The sequence below is a fragment of the Asterias rubens genome, chromosome 1 (assembly GCF_902459465.1).
Source record: "Asterias rubens chromosome 1, eAstRub1.3, whole genome shotgun sequence".
Taxonomy (NCBI): Eukaryota; Metazoa; Echinodermata; class Asteroidea; order Forcipulatida; family Asteriidae; genus Asterias; species Asterias rubens.
The window spans coordinates 29,032,293-29,045,432 of record NC_047062.1 but is presented as its reverse complement, the minus strand read 5'-3'; the positions used below and the strand labels follow the sequence as shown (position 1 = coordinate 29,045,432).

The following is a 13,140-nucleotide window of genomic DNA, read 5'->3' as shown; positions in this document are numbered from 1 at the left end:
AACCTTCAGAAAACGCGCCTAATAAGGTCACATTTGAGAAATCTGCATCTTATAGAAGTGATGTTATTATTATTTTTTTTTTTTTCCTGTATCTGAAAACCTTAAATGAGTACAGCAGCTGATTTTGCTGTTACAACCCAAATTAAGGTCAATGTGTTTACATGCTGAACATTTTGCTTGGCTCTTTCGCTATTTTCTCCTGACTCCTCGAAAACACAAGTTTGTTTTTCACATGGTTTGATCACACAAACATTATACACCGTTACACACTGAATTTGGCAGCACTGTGCGATCGGGAAAACACAAATTGACATTTACTGCATGCTTTTTACTATTTCTCCTGACTCACACACCTGTTTTAAAAGCCCAAATTTCCACAGGTTTGTTTTTTCGTAATGGTTGATCACACAAAACATGAACACTGTCTGCGACTATTTAATCAGCTCTACCTATCCTGTATGATACCTTTAACCATGGTTCTTGCCCTATGCTGTATCACGCACACAACCACTGCATAGTGCATCTCATAGCACATTGATTTTCCGTGATAATCTCCACAGTAAATGAATTAACAGAATGCGTCTCTTCAAACACACAAAGGGGTTCTTTTCAGGGGTACCCTTGAAGATAACAATAAAGTGTCTCTTGAAATGAAACATGTTAATTATGATTGGCAGTGGTGTTTAAGGCATGGCTTTTTTGGTTGCCTGAATATTTTAACAGGGCTGGCAGTATAGAAACCTGAATGACAAATACACATTTGAATTCATGACTCATGCAATCATGTTTGGAAACCGCTTTTTCCAGCCAAAATTGTTCTCTCATTTAGTCTCGACACCAATCAAGGATGCAAAACATTTTGTGCCACAGCACCTTATAAACAATTTACATGTTGCTACGTGTATGTAAAAGGAGTAGATCTCATAATTAAAACTTAGTCCCAGCCCACATACATTGCCAAAAAATACTGTATGTTAAACATCCTATATACACCACTGAGTGACGGATATGCGCACTGTATAACAATCCAGTATTATATTTATTATTATTAATAACCAACACCAACAAACTCATACGTATACATTCTGAAATACTGTATGACACTTCTGTCCAGTCTAAGAAAAATTATAAATGTTATGCTCATCCAACGCTTAAGTTAGTGAGATGAGTGACAGAGATTTTGCAAGCTAAATCAATGTAGATGAAGATCAAAAACAAAATTAGAAGAAGCTAAAGTCAAATACGATTTTATTGGAGTACGGTCTTACACATCTTCGGAAAAACAGGGAAAAGCACGGAGATAGTAGTTCATCATTATTTGGCCGACTAAATCAATGTAGATGAATATCAAAAACTTATCATACTGAGCTAAGAATGTTGAACAGACCAAATAAATCAATGAAAGAATCCAAAGTCCAATACGATTTCAATGGAGTCTTAGGTATCTTTAGGTTAAGCAGGGACAAAGTGGTTTTGTTGATCTACTATTGATTTTCTGATGGACTGAATTGGTTTACTTGACATCCAATGTAATTGGTGTCAAGTGGAGTGTCCATGGTTTCTACACTGGGGCTAATTCTTTGGATGGACATGGAATTGTGTTGGTGATTGTAAAGAGAAGGTCATATTAATTATGATAAATTTACATGTGAGAAGAATTCCCAAAAGTAACTGTGCCTCTAGGCCTATATCAGAAATCTTCTGAGATAATTCTCTTGTTAAAATACTATACAAATATATTATGGTTTGGAGGTTGACAGTTGATAATAGCTCCACAATATATTGAAAGTTCAAACTAGTTCCAGAGGCGGAACCACGGAACCTGTATGTCGACTTCTAATATCGAGGGGAGCTAAAATCAAATGTCCATCCAAAATAAACTACACTGTACCTCATAGGCTCCTCTAGTTTGGCATCACTGATCTCAGGAAAACACGAGTTTAAATTCGCGTGTGGCCGCTATCTTTAGCTAGGGTGATGTTTGCAGGTATGTACTTCAATCACCTGTGCGACAGTTCCACAAACACTTTGTGAAGCGCATGCACAGTGGACTAGTGTGCATACAATAGTCTATTAGGCATGTGTATTTACAAGATACATGACTGTTGCACAAACGATAATCTATCATGCAACCGTAATTAACCTGCACATGAATGTTTGCGCACACCCTTTCAACACAGCAATAAAATAGCATATGGCATGTGGTAATAAATTTGTATGAGGTACAGCAATATTAAAGTTTAAATAGTTACAATTTCCATCTATTAAATCGTTGCGGTACCCGCTGCTAAAATATAGGATTCAAACTGCCACTATAGCTACCAGGCAATCTCAGTGGTCTAGTTGGTAAGACACTAGAATTGCAAAGGTCGTGGGTTTGAATCCCACAGGAGCTCGGGTAAGTACTGAGTATACAGTACTACTACTCAAATGCATATTTATTATAACCTTATAATTCATGACTTTAATAATAGTACGAGTCAACTTAATGACGACTCGCTTTTGTGTTGTTGGTAGGCCTATAGGCCTACATACACCATAGATATGTATTCGCCTGTCCGTGTTGTCCCTTGTCTTTGTCTTTGTTTGTGTTCCTTTGTTGTATCAGGTCTGTCTGTCAATAGGTAAGGGCACAAAATCATTTCGCTTAACCTTACACCTAAACGTTGTCTTTAAACTGCTGCTCGTATTTTTTAAGTATTGTGTACCCAATCATACCTCATACTATATTGCTTGTTTAATTTCGACCTAATTGTACATTATTGTATTATTGTTTTGTATGACAGCATTGAAATAAATGTACTGAATAATAATACAGTACTAACACACATCGGTGTATATGGGTGAACAAAAAATCTTTTTCCCTGATGCAAATTTCCATCTAGTAACAATACAACTATAAATTACTATAGAGACATACAAACTTATAAGTATAAATACCAAATCATGGATCAACATCATCAATGGGCGGTACATGTATCAAAATAGTCTCATGTATCACATCTCAAGCAGATGAATGTACCTCCTCAATGCTCAGTGTAAACTGACTGTTCTTCAATAACATCCACTGCCCTCACTATGTAGATCACAGACTGTCTGCAAACATGGAGGCCACATTGTGTATGTCAACACATACCCATTAGGCAAGCACCAATGGCATGTACTGCAACATGGTTGACTCTCCCTGGTTGACTCATCTTCTCCACCCATGCCATATTTTATTTCAAATCACCGCAGAAGACTGTGGAATCAATACCGAGCAATGACAATCACATGCCATCTTCTTCATCACAAGCAGGTGGGACTAGTGACAATTAACACACGCCATCACCAGGCAACAAATTGCCCACAACATCAGAGACAATAGCCAAGGTGGGTTGTGAACAGGAAAAGCTGCTGAATGGGTCACCCTCTGTGCTTTAGATACTGACATTAAACGCACAGGTGAAAATCTGCCAACAGACGTCAGGGGGTCCATACAATTTGTTCATACAAGTTCATATTTCATGACGATAACAAGGAATTACAGTCAAACCTATCAAAAGTACGTATGACAATTGAACTTAAGGTCCACGACACATAAAATTAGCAGTACGGGATCATTTTATATTTTACCCCACACTGTATGTATGGAAATGACACAAATATTTAGCTGTTGATTGTCTTTGTAATTTTTAGCACTACCTTGTGATACGACAGACCATGTTATTTGGTTTTTGTGTGTGTGTTTTTTTACTAAAATAAATACATAAATAGATAACTCTGTTTGGTCCGATTATTCGTCATCTTTGAAACCAAATCATTTAATCCAAATCCGGAAGTAAAAAAACATGAATGCATTTAAGCACAGGGATATGATTATTTTTTAATTTATGTACAGTTGTGCAACATCATGATGCTAAAAACAAAACATACACCTTAGACCATAGCAGTCACAAGTACCATAGAGCTGACGCAATAGACCGATCCATTAAGCTCCGCCCCATTGCGTGTTGACCAATCACAACGCAACGAAGGTACAACAAATAAGGTCCGACATGCGTGCACGTGTGCTTGGTGTGCGCGGCAGAGTTGTGCAGAAAGGCATTTGAGAGGCTCAAGTGTTCTTGCTCACACGTGCATCGTGGGCGGAGCCTAATGGATCGGTCTATTGGCTGCAAGATGTGAACTACTTCTATTGACCAAAACAAGTCAAAGTAAAGTTCACGCCCAAAAGTTATTTACCAATGTTTGCAATGCTAAAACCTAGTATCCCAATTTCTAAAAACAAAACACACATTCTGTTTTATCTTACTTTTGTTGACATTTTTACTGACAGAAATTTATTTAAAAAATTAAAAATATTGCATGTCTGCTCATGTTGTGATTTTGTTATACAGAAATGAAGTCTTTCAAGGAGTATTTGATTTATTAATTGGTGTGATGAAAAGTCCAGGGACCTCAGAAAATTAAATTAACAAGGCAAACACTATATGCCCCTTCGGCTTCGTCGCGGGGCATTAAAACAGACAAAACTTTTTCAAGAAGGTTTTGGTTTGGAAACTTCATCAAAAGTGTTTGATAATTACGTTAGCTTTTTTAACATAAACCATAAATATGAGGACGTGTTATCTATTGCCCTGTATCGATTGTAAAATGTCAACTTCAATATTGTTTTTACTAGCAGTTGGTTTACAAATTCTGCCATAATACTTAAAATGTACTTATTTGTGAGTCCCTGGCATAAATTACTTTACCAAAAAAACCACTGGACTCAGTAAGCAGCGACGAACATAACATAATATGAAACTACACCTGCCAACACAAACAGCTATAGAAGCTTTATATCTTCATGCAAAGATATGCCTAGAACTTTTGTTCTTCTTCAAATATTACGTGATAATGATGGTTGGATCAAGAGCAATGACAATACACAAACCTCAATTGTGAAACAAGAATGCACGAGCCTCAAGTGAAACAAAAAAATTAAGCATACTACTAAAACAAAAGCATACTACTTGCCAATATGATAAATGAGTAGATGCTGAAAACTCTGCTGAAATCAACTTTATCAATGCAATATACATACAATTGCAGTTTGTGAAAAACAAGGAGGCACTTTATAGTTAAACTGTGTTTTTCAATGTGTAATTGCACAGCTGAGAAATAAAAAAACAAGGAATTCAGTTGACCAGTGAAAAAGTTGCAATTCTGATACATCCATCATTGTTACACACCATAACCAACAACCACAAAATGACACTGTGCAAACCCAACCAGAAAAAAAACCTTCCAGTATCAGTCCCTAGATTAAACAATATTTGAATACTGATCGAAATGTCCTCACCGTAAACATACATCTCCAGATTATCCTTATTGTATAACTATCAACAGATAACAGTGAAGATTTAATCCGAGAGATTAAGTTAATCCGTGAAAATGCAGCAACTTATGGCACATTGATGCACAATCAACCAGTAGAAAATACAACAAGGTCTCCCCAAAATCATGAGCGGTCAAACTTTCAAATATAATTATGAGCTGTCACCTACCAGTATGTAAATTTCATCCAAGTGACTCAATTGCTGGAGATTTAAAAGATGTAGTAGCCAAAGCAACACAAAAGAGTGACCATTTTGAAACATACACGAACTCAGTCTCACTGCATCGGTTAGAGTTACCAACGGCCGGCTTCACAGCAACTCTAAAGCCTTAAGTCAACACCAGAGATCCCACCCAAGGTTGGATTGAGACCAGAACCTCTCTTCTCTGTCATACTCGGCGGCGACTCATCGTTAATGATTGACTCTTGATGGTAGATAATTACCACAGTAGCTGACAATGCTGAGTCAACATACTCCACTGGATAGGACTTCTTCTTGGTCCAATTCAATCCAAAGTGAAGAGGGGTTGGAACGTGGGGTTCAGAATCGTGTTTCTGTTATAATGAGGGTCTGATGCTTGTGTGGGTAAATACACAAAGAAACCACACAGGCACAGATACAAACACCCTGTGTTATACTGTCATTTATTCTATGAAGCATCGGAATAAGCAGCACTTGGCCAAAGGTGCTAGATGTGCAGAGCTTATTAACACGGTGCTTCAATATTGTTATAGAAACAAATAAATCAAGAGAACACTTTTGATGCTGGCCAAAACGATTTTCAGAAGAATGACTTTTTGAAGACAATTTGTTGTTCAGAAAACACACATCTGTCCTAATTAAATAGCTAACTTTTCAGACAAATAAGCTGATGTCTATAGAACACTGCTTCTTATGACTCCACAAACAAAAACACACTTTACAATTAACTTCAAGGTACCCTTTTAAATTTCCAAAATGAGCAAAAACAAAAAAAGCAAATTCTTTACTGCAAACGTTACAACAAAACATCCTACATGCTAAAGACTGTTAAGTGGCAATTCGTTTAACAAAATATGAATTTTATAAATTTGTTTCCTTTTTTAAACTAGAGGACTGACATAAAACAAAATAAAAGGATTTTCAAAATTGGTCGTCCAAGTTGCGAGATAATAATGAAAGAAAAAACATCCTTGTCACACAATGTTGTGTGCTTTCAGATGCTTGATTTCGAGACCTCGAAATCTAATTCTGAGGTCATGGAAAATTACTTCTTTCTCGAAAAATACGGTACTTCAGAGGGAGCCGTTTCTCACAATGTTTTACACTATTATCAACAGCTCTCCATTGCTTGTTACCAAGAAAGGTTTTATGTTAATACCTATTTTGAGTAAGTACCAATAGTGTCCACTGCCTTTAGAAAAGTCACAGGAATAAGTTATTCAAGCCATGATCAGGTTTTAATAATTTATTGAAACATTTAAAAGACTTACCAATGTCTTGCTCTTTCTCAGCATCTTCCCTTCCAATGGCTGTTTTACCCTCCTGTGAGATAAAATACCAAAAGCGTTTGTTTGGTTTACTGAGAATAAACTTAATGAGTTGTGTGAGCTACCGTAAAGTCCAATACGAAATTTTCTTTCAGAGACACACAGGCAAATGCACAATAAGGTGCAACAGAATCATGCAGCGACACATGATGATAACATAGCTTAAGATAGTTAAGAGGTTGTGCTTGAGGTAGCTTGAGGAGGAATGGGAGACAGAGAATGACTTACCATTAGATGATACAGGATAATCCCAGTACTGAGTAGATCATCATCCATACAAATCAGATGAGGAAGTTCAGATTCAACAATGACGCCCATACTCTCACGACGGATTCCTACATTGCACTCCTAGTAAAGGTATCAAATCATATGCATCATTATAGCACTGGTCAGCATCTAAAAGTTATCTTTAAACATATACTTTTGTTTGTTTAGCCTTCGAGAAAGACTCTGCTAGGGTTGAAACATCAGGCCACTTAATATTTTTTAAATTTATACCATGTGTCCTTTTGGTTGGTAAGCAGTTTGCAACGGCTAATTCTTTTTTTCTCAAAATCTAAACTACACAAAAACACAATGCACTTAAACCCTAAGAAACATTTATTTTGACATTGTTAATAGTGGGGTCAAATTAGGACACAATACTGCAAGAGTTGAATGAGATTTTGTTGGGCTTGCAATGGTCGATTGCTTTGTTCTTGTTTGAGCAAGGCAGTTTTTCCCCTAAGTAAAAGTACCTCATTTCAGCATGTTGTAAACACCATGTCCTTAATTTAGTTTGCAATGACCGAAATCAGCCGATGAATATTTTTAATAGGTTTTCAGATAAAGTTTTCTCAAATTTGAGAAAACTTTATCTGAAAACCTATTAAAAAAATACAACTTAATTTCAGAGGGTCTTGGTTTCGCCGAAGGAGAATGGTTCTAATGTGATCTTTATAATCAGTAAGCTTCCAGACTAACATTTAACAATTTTTTTTATCATTCACCAATTCTGTACAATACTTTTATCTCTTTTTAAAGGAACATATTCCATAATTGGTTTTGCTAGCAGTGTAAGCACTTTATGTAATCCACCATACACATAAACTGACAAACGTGTAGAAGTTCGTGATCAATCGGCCATCTGGGTCATGAGAGAACAGTAAAAAAATGATTACAAGGTTTGCATTGCATCGATGCCAAATCAAAAATGAATAAAACGCTCACTGAGCGATAAACATGGAGCGCGAAATTAGATTATTTATTTCTCATAAAATATGACATTTCAGACAGAAATATTTCAAGGGATGTTTTCTTCTATCATCATTAGCTCATGTAAATTTAAGGAAAATCTGTGATCTTCACAATTTTTGTGTCTTACCAATTCTGTAACGTTCCTTTAAATGTTTGTGTTTTGACTATGGGTTTTACCTGCATGATTCGAGCGGCTTCCCTCCATTTATCCACCCAGGCTTCAGTCAGTTGATCCACCTTCTGCTCATTCTCAGCTAGCATCTTACTCAGGGTAACGTCTTGCACCAGCGAGGCCTGGGAACTTGACTGAAACATCAAGCAGATACAATATGTCAAATACAATTCTAGCTAATTCATGTGATATTGCTAATGTAGTTCTTGGAGTCTTTATCTTGCATAATAAAGTAGAACATACCTCAACCAACCATTGTCTTTACTTTATAACACAATGGTATTTCATGTACACATTCAGCATACTCAGGCAGACGTAGTCTCAAAAAGTAAATACAATAATGTACATTTATAATGTGTCTGTCATAAATGACACTCCTAGCCCCGAATTATGAAATCTGGTGGAGAATGTTAAAGATTTACACTCTGAGACTAAGCAACCATAATACAACACCTTGAAAGGGATACAGGGTGAGGTGGTGCATATTGCTGACAGGGCCAAATTGTTATTAAGCTGTTTAAGCAGAAAATACTGCTTGAAAAGATTCTTTGCTAAGCAAAAATGTAGTTGGGCACTAGACACAACAGTGTAAACTTAATTAATTTTGGTTGGTAACCTGTTTCTGATAAGCGATACTTTTCTGTGCTTAGCAAATTTTTGTGCTAACAGGCATTATGAAGTTGGGCCCTGGCTATGAACAAAGCACCGGGGCAAACCCCCTTCTCTTTGCCACAAGTGTACTGGGTTCTTTGACTATGCATTACACATCACCTACGACCTACAGCTTTTAATACATCCCATCCGAAGCAATAATGGTTAAGTGTCTTGCTTGAGGACACAAGTGTCGAGACCGGGACTGGAACCCACACTCTACTGATCAGAAACAACAGAGCATGATTCTGGTGCTCTTATCCGCTCAGCTACAAACCACTTCTCCTTTCGATAAGTGTTCTGGGTTCTTTTACATGCATTACAAAACAACTAGGAGCAATAATGGTTTAAGGACACAAGTGTCAAGACCGGGACTGGACTAGAATCCCAAACTCTGTTCAGAAACACCAGAGCTTGTCTGGTGATCTTATCCGCTCAGCCATGACACGCCAAAACAAAAACATCTCTCTCTTTCTCTCTCTCTCTCTCTCGCCACATTTCACTTTACACTTTATTACTGTATATTTTAAAATTCAAGACAGTTTTAACTCACAAGACTAGCCGACTGAAGTAGAACCCTGAGACGATTAATCTCTGCCCGTAGGTCTCGAATAAGTCTAACGTTAGGGTCCTAGAGAAAGGAAAGACATTCAAAATTATGATGAAAGGCAGAAACACCGAAACAATACCAATAGTACACAAGCAATTAAAAACATTTCATTTTATTTATTCTGGTTGTGAAGCCAAGGACTCTTAGAAAAGCGAACTTAATGATTGTACTAGCCAAGAACCCAATGGAGAGAAGACAAGGAAAGTAGTTTCAGTTGGGAGAAAAAACCCAGAGAAATGTTCCAAGGAAAACCCACGCCGTCAGGTAGGGACTGAAAACCCAATCCAAGTAGTGATTCTAACTGGGGTCGTAGAGGTGGAAGGCGAGGAAAGAAACCTGACGCATTGGTTCTGCAAAGGAAGGAATTGGCTCTAATAGATTCATACTGGTTCCCTGAGATAAATATTTATGCTTTAAGGTCTAAAAAAAGGTCACAACCAGACAAGATAAAATAGTCGCTAGCTTGTGATAATTTTACTGCAACTGGACCTTTCAATTCTTTTACTCCCTTCATCTACAACGCACAAAGTCATGCCAGGGTAAAATCATCATAAGATTGTGGTAATTTTTCTGTAAATGAACCTTTCAAAGCTTTCACTACCCAAAATATAATTTCTTTCAACTACTATGCTCAAAGTCTAACATCTATTAAATCGTTGCGGTACCCACTGCTAAAACATAAGACTCAAACTGCCTCTAGCTACCAGGCAATCTCGGTGATCTAGTTGGTAAGACACTACTCTAGAATTGCAAAGGTTGTGGGTTTGAATCCCACCCGAGTAATATGCCTGTGATCTTTTTTCACAGAACTTGGGAAAGTACTGAGTATACAGTGCTAACACATCGGTGCAAGGGTAAAACCAAAATTTATATGCTCAAAGTCTAGTTGTTACTACCGTACCTCATTAATGAAAGGCTGGTTGATGATTCTCTTCGCCCGTCTGGCATAGCGGAGGGTACTCATTGTTTCATTGAAGTAGATACTGGATGGAGATATTGCTGTGAAGAAGAAAGGGGCCAAGATTTGATATCTAAAGAAGCTTTTCAGCAGTCCTTCCACGATTTACAGGCTATTTAAATTGCCCAGCTTTTTTAGGCTCTTAAAAATGCTATATATAAAATGTTTTTAAAAAGTCTCTCTCACCAAACAAAATGTATCTTGCTGATTTATGTTGCCTTGGTGCATCCCAAAGTCAATAGTATTTCTGAGTGATAATGCCCTCTCGTGATAACTTGTACATTATGGGTCATTGATGACACTTTTTGAGTACATAAAAGAGATCATACATATCAATAACGGTGCTTTCAGAATACAAAAAATAAATTGTACAAGAAGCATGTACAACCTTGGCACTTAAACTGAAATGCACTTCTCAGAGCCAGCACTCCTTCCAAAAGACCCCTCAAGAATTACAAGAAAACCTCTTTGATTTTTGTAAATCTGGCGTCACCCAGACTAACGCCATCCCCCAGCATTGATGTCTTACTTGCAATCATAATAGTCCTGGAGTTCCCTCCCAAGCTGTCTTTAAGGAGCCACGTAAGCACCGAGTTCCGATATGGAATAAAGCCAGGGCGTCGTTTGGGGCTTGATACCTCTCCGTCTTCACTCATTGCTAAACTTTCTAGACTGGCTGCTGATAGCATCATTGAACTCTCCGCTGTTAAATCCAAGAGAAAGAAACATTTGAAAACATAGATCAATGGTTCTGACTTTTGTTCACAGTGCACAGTGTTCATTATTTCTACACAAGAAATACAAGGAAAGATACACTTTGTTCACAATTTACACACACCGAACTGTAATGTTGTATCCTTCATATCCCAAAGACAATACTTTTCTGATATTCCCCATTTTGCAATATTTCTGATAAAAACACAGATTTTACCTAAAAACGTAAGGACAATATAAAAGCAGATTTTAAAAGGGGTTTTGAGCTTCATTCCAGAAGGGCCAAAGCAACAGTTACAAAGTAAAAAGGCATTTTTATGAATGAGCATACATTTCAGTTGAAACTTTACAAAGGGCTCCATGGCAATAGTGTTGGGCACCACAACAATGTGTTGAGTAACACATGGTGGGCACCTTAGGAAAGGGCATATCACGACTGTAGCATTGGGCACCTAGGCAATAGCAACAGGCACAACACCAATAGCACTTGGCACCATGGCAAAGGCATTGGGCATCAAGAACTGAGTACCACAGCAATGGCATTGGGCACCATGGCAAAGACATAGGGCACCTAGGCATTAGAACTGGGCATCACAGCAACAGCATTGGACACAACCGCAAGTAGCAATGGACACCCAAGGTAATTCCAACACTCTTTTTCAACTGAACGGGACTTGGTCAAGGGCTGAGGGTTCCACCATTTTTATTAGATATTATTTTCTGATAGAAGGAGAATAAATTAGAGACATTCAGGGATAATAACTTGTTATTCCATTACAGTTAAAAAAAATCAAGTAGTATTGTTAAAAGGAAGATAAAATGTTTGAACACTTTTGAACCAGGTTAAGACATCCTTTAAAGTAAGACAATTAATTAGTTTATGTATCACACTATATTATGCCTAAAAACAAGATCAGTAAATTTAAAAGTAGACACCCCAAGCTGCTGCCCTCTTGTGGTCACATAAGCCCATTCTTATCTAAAGTAAAGCAAAGTGTCAATGCAGTAAAGACCTAAGAATGTTAATACTTCAGAGGTAATGATGTGTTACCGAACTAAAAAAAAAGCACAACTGTTTTAAATGAAACATGTTTTGTTTAATGTAGGGTCATAGATTGGTTTCAGTCAACAGAATGGTGATTTGTTGGGCAAATTATCAGTAAAGATGCAATAAAAGTATCCTTTGAAAAATTCAGCTGAATACAGTGTTGAAAAGAAAACAGCAAAAACAACTGTCATGGTTTTTCCACATGAATGCATAATTCAACCATGTTTAAAGACCTTGACACCTTTGGTAATTGTCAAAGACCAGTCTTCTCACTTGGTGTATCTCAACATATGCACAAAATAACAAACCTGTGAAATTTGAACTCAATTGGTCGCCGAAGTTGCGAGATAATAATGGAAGAAAAAACACCCTTGTTGTACAAGTTGTGTGCTTTCAGATGCTTGATTTTGGAACCTCAAAATCTAATTCTGAGGTCTCAAAATCATATTCGTCGAAAATTACTTCTTTCTCGAAAATGACAATACTTCAGAAGGAGTCGTTTCTCACAATGTTTTATACTATCAACCTCTCCCCATTACTCGTTACCAAGTAAGGTTTTATGCTAAAAATTATTTTTTAGTAATTACCAATAGTGTCCAGTGTCTTTAACGAGGTGACAGTGTGTACAAACTGCATCTCTGGGTGCAGATAGGCACCAACCCTCAGACATCTGAGAAACAATTCATGCATGAACTTTTTCTCAGATTCAAATATTTGTACTGATTTCTAATCGATCAGTGAGAGCATTTCAGATGAAGTAATTTCAAACAATGCTTACTATCAAAATAACAAGTAAATTTTTTCGGATAAACATAATTTGTTTGCAGGATCGTTTCGTTTCCAAAGTATGCCCCTATAC

The 13,140-nt window shown here is 37.1% G+C and overlaps 1 protein-coding gene across 1 annotated transcript in view; it reads right to left on the bottom strand.

The window, feature by feature from the left end:
* LOC117306956 (microtubule-associated protein futsch-like) overlaps window positions 1–13,140 on the bottom strand; it is an 80,476-nt gene that overhangs the window by 35,248 nt on the left and 32,088 nt on the right. Inside the window, exons 11-16 of the mRNA XM_033791559.1 lie at window positions 11,049–11,222; window positions 10,463–10,560; window positions 9,505–9,582; window positions 8,306–8,434; window positions 7,121–7,240; window positions 6,836–6,887 (exon numbers count right to left, since the gene is read on the bottom strand). Coding sequence (XP_033647450.1) covers window positions 6,836–6,887; window positions 7,121–7,240; window positions 8,306–8,434; window positions 9,505–9,582; window positions 10,463–10,560; window positions 11,049–11,222 — 651 coding nt within the window. The remainder of the gene's footprint in view (window positions 1–6,835; window positions 6,888–7,120; window positions 7,241–8,305; window positions 8,435–9,504; window positions 9,583–10,462; window positions 10,561–11,048; window positions 11,223–13,140) is intronic.